Source organism: Rosa chinensis, chromosome 6 (assembly GCF_002994745.2).
Source record: "Rosa chinensis cultivar Old Blush chromosome 6, RchiOBHm-V2, whole genome shotgun sequence".
Classification (NCBI taxonomy): Eukaryota; Viridiplantae; Streptophyta; class Magnoliopsida; order Rosales; family Rosaceae; genus Rosa; species Rosa chinensis.
Window position 1 is genome coordinate 51,653,734 of NC_037093.1, and position 9,830 is coordinate 51,663,563.

At 38.6% G+C, this 9,830-nt stretch overlaps 1 protein-coding gene across 2 annotated transcripts; it reads left to right on the top strand.

Moving 5' to 3' along the window:
- The first annotated feature begins 3,918 nt into the window (after positions 1-3,918).
- LOC112173649 lies at positions 3,919-6,704 on the top strand. 2 transcript variants are annotated; one of them, XM_024311333.2, is made up of 5 exons: positions 3,922-4,355; positions 4,529-4,579; positions 5,163-5,296; positions 5,845-5,945; positions 6,065-6,704. In XM_024311333.2, exons 1-5 carry the CDS (start codon positions 4,011-4,013, stop codon positions 6,238-6,240), a joined length of 807 nt encoding a protein of 268 aa, XP_024167101.1. In that variant the 5' UTR covers positions 3,922-4,010; the 3' UTR covers positions 6,241-6,704. The 2 variants fall into 2 exon arrangements, with proteins under 2 accessions (XP_024167102.1, XP_024167101.1); XM_024311334.2 differs by lacking the exons at positions 5,845-5,945; positions 6,065-6,704 and adding an exon at positions 5,621-5,810 and having other exon boundaries at positions 3,919-4,355.
- Positions 6,705-9,830: the final 3,126 nt, after the last annotated feature.

Here is a 9,830-nt window from a genome sequence, read left to right on the forward strand (position 1 = left end):
TGTTGAACCAACCATGAGTCATCTAAAAAATCCGATGTCTTTAGTCAAAGCTTATTACCCTCATGGTTTTCAGTTTTTACCTAGTCACCCTACCAAGTCATTAAAATTTTATAGAGATAATTCTTTTTGAAACTAAGTCAATCACCATTAAACCGATTTCTGACACAAAAGACCCAACCAAAATCTTATACCATTCTCTCTACATAGTTCGCATCATTTCTCTTTCTCAATGGGGTGATCCTCTTTTCACCTACCACAAATGCGGAGATCTCTCATTCAATTACTATGATTATGAAGAAGCATGGAATGCCATCTTCCTTCATCAAACTGATGATTCCAGTCATTCATGGTTCTTAAATTTTGATTTCAAATTCAACAGACAATTTCCAATGTGGTTCCTCGGATGGTGGAGGGCTCATGGTTGCCCCTTTGATATCCTTCCACAAGAAATAAAAAATGCAGTCACTTGTTTCTCCACAGTCATGAATTTCACAAATTATGAATTGAATTTTCCAGTCGCATTACATTTTATGGCCAAATACAAGCTCCCCTGGATCTTCAAATGGCATTATGAAGTCAACGAACATGTAGTCTCCAGACACTTCCTAGTCAAATGGTGGGATAAATTCAAAATTGAAAGAATTATCTCCCAATTTAATGAAGAATTTCCAGTCACTCCATCACAACCTACTCAGTCAAGAGCTCCAGTCACTCCAATGCCACCCCACACAGCATCCACTTCCTAGTCACAACCTAAGTCCCTCAAGTCACATTCCTCTTCCAAGTCCAAGGGGAAAGCAAAGTCAACAAAATCAGATACATCCTCCAAGTTAGAAGAATTGAAAGAGTTAGAAAAAAGGCTCTTAGCACAAGCAGCTAATCTCAGTAATGATGATGATGAATCTGAAGAAGAAGAAGAAATTTCTTCCCGATCCTCATCCTCATCTCGCAGTCATCCAGGCACTCCTGGTAAACCAGTCAAATTGGCGGATTTTCAAGACAGCCAAGACCTATATGAAGATTTCGAGTAAATCAGTCAAGACCCACTACCAAGACATTCCACTATTCATGAATAGTAAAACTTTTTACTGTTCATTCACATGAAAAAAGACAAAAACATAGCTAATCGTGCTGCTTCCTGTTTTTGGCATTCATCGAGTAAAAGCAAATTTCCTCAAGTAAAGCAGATTCCCTGCCCGTAATTTCCGGACTTCAAGATCTATATAAGGAGCATCCCTCCTTCACTTAAACCAAGTTCATTTTCTAGTTCCCTCAAGTTTCTGATTTAGGAGCTCATGTGTTGAGCATCCCTTTTCTTCCTTCATTGTAAACAGTATCAAAACCTTCATGCATACTTGGTTTTGAATTAGGAAGTTTTATGTTTTATAACTTAAATTTTAGTTAAAAGTCAATTTAATTTAATTATCTTCTTATGATCTATTACTATTTGTTATTTAATTATCAGTTGTCGTCTATTACTGAAGTTGTTGTTTTCCACTTCCGCTCGATTTCTGGTATCATATATATATATATATATATATATATATATATATATATATATATAGGCCTGATCAGGAGCGGACATCCGCACTTTCACTAAAGTGCGGACGTCGATGCAGCATGCGACTTCCAGGCGGCGGCGTGGGGCTGGCCGGAGGGAGGTCGGAGGCATCCCAGACCTCTTCTGGGCGGCGTTCAAGGTCGGAGGAGGTCGGGCTTGCCCGTTTCTGGGTAGCCACCTCACCTGCAGTTGCAGGTTCTGTGTAGCATCGTAGAACTGTCGTCGGCAACTCTACCGGACCGCAAACCCCTCTGCACGACCCCCAGCATCCCTCCTGCAAGCGCGCTGGATCGAGGCCGGAGGAGTGACGTCCGCACTTTTTCTGGGTTGCGGACGTCTGCTCTCGAACGGCTCCGTGTGTGTGTGTGTGTGTGTGTGTGTTAGAGACAAAAGCGTCAAAGACCAAAGAAAATAGGGGGCAAATTTGGAAAATGACTGTTTTACTATTCATTGAACAGTAAAAATCCCTTTTTACTTTGGGAAAATGGTTTGTACGATACCCCGCCTTTGGCTCCTTATAACTTTTGGTACCTGACAAAAAAAATATATATCAATACGGTACCTGAAGTTCTCTACCCGACCGAAGATTGGTACATATGGCCGTTAGCTCCGTTAGGTCGTATGCCAGCTGGCAATTTTTGAAGGGTATTTTCATCCTTTCATGCCTTTAGTTTTTTTATTTTTTCTAAGTATCTCTCTCTCTCTCTGATCCTATTGCCTTCAACCCGAAAGCGCCAAGCTTGAACTACAAGAACAAGAACAAGAATAAGAAGAGTCTATGGACAAGAAGCCCCAAAACGACGATGATCCGATGGTGGAAGATGCCTCCTCCGTTAGCCCATCTGCTGTGTTTTGTATTGAGCTCAATCAGCCCAGGTCTGATTTCCAGCACAAGTGCAATGAATGACCTATGGTGGAGGGCAACCACCTAAAGAAATGACGATGGTGGAGGGAAAACCACCTAAAGAAACAGCACTTTGCACCTTCCTTTCACTTTTCTTAGTCCTCACACTTCACCAGCTTCAAGGGCGAGCCGTTGGTCCGTCGCCGGTCTGAAATGGTGGCTCCCACATCTGGACGCGTGGAGGCACATTTCATCACTCAGCTCTTCCTCCTCGCCGGTAGACGAGCTCAAGAGCAAGATTTTCAAGCTAAAAAATATGGGGCACCCAATCACTCCCCCCTCCTCATCCACCACCACAGCCACCATTAGATCATCTACAGCCACCACCGCCACTACCAATTGGGTCTTACCTTCTTCAAACTCCAGTAGCTTCTCTGTAATGGCCTCCTCAATCACATCCAACTCCTCTTCCTTCGACTTAAAGCCATACTCTTTCTCACATTTTCCTCTAAAATCAATTAATTTGAAATCCCACAAGTCCCAACTCCACAACTTTCACCGGCAAGACCAAACCTGGCAAGAAGAATCTTGACTCCTACAAGATTCGTCTCTCTCAAAAACCCAAATTTTATTTTTTAATTTTAGCTTCTGAAAATAACGAGGTTGAGGAGAATGGGAAGTTATTGGATGAAATTGGGGGAGAGATAGACGGGGAAACTAAGATGCTTCTGAGCTTGTAGCGAAATTGAGATCCAAGGAGCATAAATTCATTGCCTCTAGATCCAAGGAGCATAGCTGCATTGTTAGCTAGAGATATTTTAGTCTTCCTTATGGTCCAACTATCTATTTTGTTTGCTAGCTATTCCAAATAGCTTATGTACTGAAAGTCTGAAATGAGGCCATTATTCAGGCATCCAAGAAATGAAGTTAATATGCCTCAATTTTGGGTTTCTTCTTTTGGCAATGGTCTGGAGAAGATGATGTGTTTGAATCAATGTAAGACACAGTAGAGCAATATCCAATGTTCGGTCGAATCAATTCGTTACCCGAATTTGAAAATTGATCAAGAACTCTAGAAATTCAAAATTTTGGGAATTCTCAAAGGATTAAACCATAAGATTCAAAACATACCTTAATGGATTCGTGATGCAAAGAGTAGTAAAAACCCAGAAGGATTCGCATCAATTTGGTTTGTAATTCCATGAAAAGAAGCTTGAAAATTACAAAAATGAGGAGAAATGAGGAAAAAAGTTCAAAAAAAAATTGAGGAAAAAACAAAACAAAAAGAGAATAAAGGGTAAATTGATCATTTTATGATCAAAATTGCCAGCTAACCGACTACGTAATGGAGCTAACGGCCATATATATCAATTCTCGGTCGGGCAGAGAACTTCAGATACCGTATTGATATATTTTTTTTTATCAGGTACAAAAAATTATAAAGAACTAAAGACAGAGTACCATACGGACCATTTTCCCATTTACTTTTGTATGTGTATAATTAGTAAGTTCGTTAGAGTAATATAAACGGTCCAGACTTGTGTTTATCCGAAATGGCGGCCAGTGAAGTCTCCGAAGCTCTCAGCTCCTAAATTTGGTGCCAAAATGAAATCTTTACACCTCTCCGCTCAATTTCGTGCCCTCAATCCCAATCACACTTCTTCTTCTTCGATCACTCTCCTCCGACCCTGCAAATTCAACTCTCTTTCCCTCGCCTCGCCTCCCAAGCCCTCCCGCTTAATCACGCTTTGCGCTTCCACTTCCGACAAACCGTCGTCGGAATCGGCGGCGGCGGGGTCCATCAGGGAAGGGTTTCTTCAGTTTCAGAACGACCCGTCGCAGAGTCAGTGGAATGTGGAAGTCGGAAGCCCTAACGTTCCGGGTCCGTCTGTGGCGAAATTGAGCTTGGGCGACCAGGCTTTCTTTCTCATGGCCTTCATCGCCTGCACGGTATGACCTCAATTAATCATCTTTTGTGCTTCTACAATTTTTTTTTTTTTTAGTTATTTAATTTGGATCAATTTGTAAATGTTTGGATTCGATGATAACTATGAAGATTATATCTTTATCTGAAATAAGCTAATTTTGTTGATATGAGAATGGATTGAATTCATTGTGTGCAGACTTCGGTGGCATTTACGAGCCTTGTAATTGCAGCTGTCCCGACGATATGTGTAAGTTTTCTTCTTGGCTCAAATTCGCATTTCAATTGGAATGAAACGTATCAAATTAGTGTTTTAGAGAAGAAGCAAGAGTTTTAGGGAGTTCTGACTTCAGCATAGGATTTCCTTTTTTGGTTAGGACCATAAACCTGAATCGATTCTATTCAGTTTATGCATATCTTTGTAGTGTTTGCTCATATTTTCACTATTGATTATCTCATTCACTGCTTGATAATAGTAAGTGGTTATTTTGAAGACTTTGAGTGCTGTTAAAGGGTTTCTGAGTTGTAAGAAGGTTGATTGTCTGCTGGCATGTTCGGTGTGACAATCATGTCATCATTTTAGTGACCTTGGTTCACTATAAGCTTTCCTTTAGCTGGGCAGGATTCCAAGAAGGAAAGTTAGATCCGTAATACTAGACAAGGTTATTATTTCAGGATAATTTACAAGGTGTCATTGATTTTTCTCCAAAATTAGAACCGTAATACTCGACAATGTTATCATTTTGGTGTCCTTTATTTGGTTTAACTATCATGTTTAGAGATTGCCCAAGTTGCATCTCCAATATGTCTCTTTTTTCTTGTATGTACTGTAGGCAATGGGGAGAGCTGCAACATCTCTTTCAAAGCTGGCAGATACAGCTCGTCAAGAACTCCCTAGTACTATGGCTGCCATTAGGCTCTCAGGCATGGAAATAAGTGATCTCACACTGGAACTGAATGACCTAAGGTGATCATTTTATCTTACTTCCTGATTAGCTATATGTTGTACATTGGTTAGTTGATCGGCCCTTGAACCTTTTAGCATTACTTAAAGCCCTCTTTATCATGCAAGTCATTCTCTTCCTATGGACCACCCAACAATTTGTAGTTTTATAATTCCTAACCCCAATATGAATCTTCAATGGATGACTTTACTTGTCATGCATTCAATATGCAATGAGCTTTTTTAAGGGGGAGATCATTGAGTCTAATCTGTTTTTGTTTTTTCCTTTTTCTTCTTGTCTTCTAAAGTGTTTATTGTAAACGGTGATCAAGTGTAATTCTCCCACAGATATACTACATCAGGTTTTACTGGAGGAACTACTTCAAAAGGCAATTGGTCATCAGTCATATCTGTTATAATCTCTAATTCATTTTTGAGTCTTGTTATATGTTTCATGATGTCCCTTAGGGGAAATCCTATAAATTTGGAACAATATATATGCTTCATGTCATCTTACTAGCTTTTTTCATAGTTGGATGATATTTCATGATATTATTCCGATTTGACCACAGCCAAGAGATAGCTGATGGGGTCAACAAATCCACTCAAGCTGTTCAAGCAGCAGAAGCTGGGATTCGGCAGATTGGCTCACTTGCTCGGCAGCAAACAATGTGTATGTTATACGCTCCATCTTTGTGACCCCTGGATAGAAATTATATGCTGCTGTTTTCCTTATTGCAGGCTCTCCATTGATTTTCCTTCACTTCTAAACTACTAGTTTTCATGATGCAGCAATGATTCAAGAGAGGGCAAACCTGCCAGTAATCTCTTTGCAACCTGCCGTAATTGGAGCAGCAAAGAAGACCTCTCATGCTGTTGGCCAAGTGACTAAGAAGTTCATGAATATAATCTCTCAAAGGGACTCAGAGGATGAGGATGACATTGGAATTGATAGGGTGGAAATTTGAGTTTGCTGTACTTACAAGCAACAACTATATTTTTGGGAACTCTCTGCACAGACTTGTATGTACTGCAGTATTTCAACTTGAGGTGGACATGAACTCTTCACAGCAACGTGTGAAAATCGCTTGCTACCAAAAAGGTTATGCACTTTGTACAGCTTGTAGAGCATGGGGGCAGACCTTAATTATTGTTAAGTGGAAAGGTAAGCAGTCAAGGTACGTTGTTTCCATAGAAGTCCCCTATGATCTTGTTGCAGTGGCGGTCCGCTTGTCTGTATTAAAGCTGTCAAAGTTGTAAGAAGTTTCCTAAGCTCCTATTGCCATGGTGGTTCGTTTCTTATGTAAGATCCTATGTTACCCTTCTGAACTAAGGTTGCTGTTGGAATGTTGATGGAACTTCATATGGATAAACTTGAGGCTTTTATACAATTACAAGACTATTGAAATCAGAACTCGGGAATCATGTGAAATCGAAGTGAAATTAAAAGGGCGTGTAAATGCGCAAGGCATTGCCTTAGATTTGCTATTTTGATAATGACCAACATTCTTGAATGGGAACTAGGAAGAACGGCAATATGCTGCGTGTCATCTTTAGTCTAAAGCAACCCTCTAAAATGGTCTCTGTGTGTGTGTGTGTTTTTTTTCCTTCCTGAATTTAATCAAATTAGGTTGTTATAAGTTTCATTTCAAAATGCAGTTGACTTGGGAGAAAGAGATATGATTGGCCATAAACATTTGAAAAATGAAAATGGCCGGTGGGAGTTGGCTTGTTATAAACCGTTCACATGCATCAACGGCTTGCTTAGAATAGACAAAGAAAGCTGCACCTGGCTTTTGTTTATGAACTAGACTAAAGTTGATGTGAAATTTACTTTTATTAGTAGTGGACTTATTATTATTGTACTCTTAAGATGATAATGTATGTTATTCCCTGTGATATGTCATGTTGGTGTTTTCAAATGAGCCCCAGGTATTTCAATTTTAGGGGAGCTGGTAGAAATGAACTGTGAGGTGGTCGAGAACTCAGGTCTGGCGCCAGCAGCTAGATATTTGCATATCAAAATAATCATATTTTTGGGACTTTGGCCCCAAAATAAACCCAAAAAAGAAATGAAAATTAATACTTATGAATTCGTCTGACTTAGGGTTGGGATTAGGAATGGGATGGGCAAACGGGATATAGAGCCCATCCCTGCACCTACGTAAAAAATTCTTCACACCCTCGTATAACAAATCGGGAAATCCTTCCCCCTGCCCCGCGCCCATCTGGTACCCTTGCAACGTCCGAGTCTAGAAGTTTTCCTAGCTGGAACAGAAAACAATTTGGCATGTGAATCTCGAAAATTAAACTCTGATTTTCCGTTGTTTTTAATATGTTTGGAACTTCATGCCTTTATGGTCAAACTAGGATAAACCAACTTCTTGGCACTGTTGACATAAAAACCGGTATTGAGTCATTTGAAAACAGAGAATTGGGGTGACGATTAACTGCCATGGATGAGAAATTTTAAATCTCGTCGCCCCACATCTGCAATGTACATGAGCAAGTCCCACACCCCCATCCCCGTCCCCGCAACGTGTTTGCAAGGTTTGAAGAATACCGATCATCAAGAGCTTATATCACGTCTATAAAACAGAGCTGCACTAAGCAAGGACGAGTTGCATTTATAACACAAATTTAATTAGCTAGAATGCACAAAGCTACAAAGGGAATTAGAATCCAAGTGAACGAGCCAATAACCTTCCATTTCGATTACATGAGGGGGTAGCTAGGTAATCAATTCCGTATACACTTAGGTGTTGATTCTCATTCCTCTACTCTGCATGCAAGTAAACATACTATAAGGTCCAAACGAATAATTCTTAGATTCACTCCTAGGGTGAACGAGCATATTCACTCCCATTATCGATTAACATACTTTTACTTAATAAATTTATAATCAAACGGTCCATATCTTAAATAAGCATTTAAAGATCATCTATGTAAAAAATCAATCAAATCAGAAATTGTTTAATTATCAAATTGAATCAAACAAATGGATGGTTCTAACAACACTTACTACTATTACGTTGAACCGTCCATGTACTTCGCAGAAATGAATAACTAAAATGTCTCAAATTTGATTGGTTTTTTACAGAGCTAATCTTTGTATTACGTTATACAACATAAATGGTCCGATTAAAAAATTATAAAGTTATTATGTTTTAATCACAAGAGATGGTGAATATGCTCATTCACCCAAGGGGTGAACCTAAGAATTGTTCGGTCCAAACTAACCAATTTCCTTCACGTAAGTAGCCATTAAAGCATAGATTAAGGATATTAGGCCTAGGAAACGAGCTAAGTCAGCTTTCTTCTTTCAAAAGCAACGAACACAGGCCGTTGATAAACTTCAAGAAAACGATCCAACGTACTGAGAAAAGTTTGGTTCTCAGAAGAATCTGTCGTCATTGACATACAGCTACAAGCAAAGCATGCAATATTTGACGATCTGCCAAAGTTGAAAAATTGCAGTATTAAATTGTATATAGGGAAGCTGGCATCTTAGTATAGGCTTTGAGGTTCCAGGTCAATTGGAGCATATATATTTTAATTTTTAAGGATCAACTTACATGCACTGTATGTTTGTTGAGAAGAATTTGAGAGAGGAATATGAATAAATTGCATCAATTTTTGCTAGTATATTCCTCTAGCCTGTTGAAAATGCTAGCTAGCACTACTAGAATTAGTAGAATATATGCCCCGAGTTGCTTTCTATATGCTTCAAACTAATTTCCTTAAATGGTTAAATATTGCAATTGATGATGATGGATTATAGGTTCAGATCTCCCTATAATTCATGATCATATTCTTGATTGATTGATTGGTTGATTGATAATGATAATTATCTAACTTGTAACTAAGGATGGTATTTGTGCCTTCAAACTAATGTTAGAGAAACCATACACTAAAACTCATTTTTATATACAATTAATGGGTCTTATTTGTATTTGAAATACACAATGTGGTCTTTAAATATCATTGTCAAGTAGCGGGTGGGTATGTAAGACCATCTTTTTTTTTTATAAGGTAAATAACATTTTTTGAGTCGAACTCACAACCTCTCACTTATGAAGGGGATACTATGCCACTAGACCAAATGATACTGGGCATATGTAAGACCATCTTGACATGAGTTTTCATCATTGAAATTAATTCAAAAAAAAAAGAAGAGAGAAAATTAGATAAAAACCCAAAAAACAAAGCTCCTATTAAGAAAAACTCATCCCTATATTTTCTTTGATTATACACCCAATTTACATAATCGAACCTTCCTTATAGGTCTTAAATCTGTAATTAAAATTTTTCACTTTTTTTATTTGACTATTTTGCCCTTCTAATTGAATAAATAACATATATCTCAAATCAGATTTGCTCACCTAAAGGGACAGTTTTAAGGGACTGTGAAAGACAAATGCATCTTAACTACATGTATTAAATATAAAAGCAGAAATTATAACAATTTAAAACTGTGCATTTATTTTAAGCCGTCATATTCACTTATTTCTCACAGTCTCTTAAAAAATGTCCCTAGGTGAGCAGGCCTTTATCTCAA

What these genes read in the sequence shown, in the direction of transcription:
- LOC112173649 (XM_024311333.2), top strand. Translation starts at nt 4,011, where the DNA reads ATGAAATCTTTACACCTCTCCGCTCAATTTCGTGCCCTCAATCCCAAT. An exon ending in TGGCCTTCATCGCCTGCACG is followed by an intron (nt 4,356 to 4,528) that starts GTATGACCTCAA and finishes CATTGTGTGCAG; the next exon opens with ACTTCGGTGGCATTTACGAG. An exon ending in CAGCTGTCCCGACGATATGT is followed by an intron (nt 4,580 to 5,162) that starts GTAAGTTTTCTT and finishes TATGTACTGTAG; the next exon opens with GCAATGGGGAGAGCTGCAAC.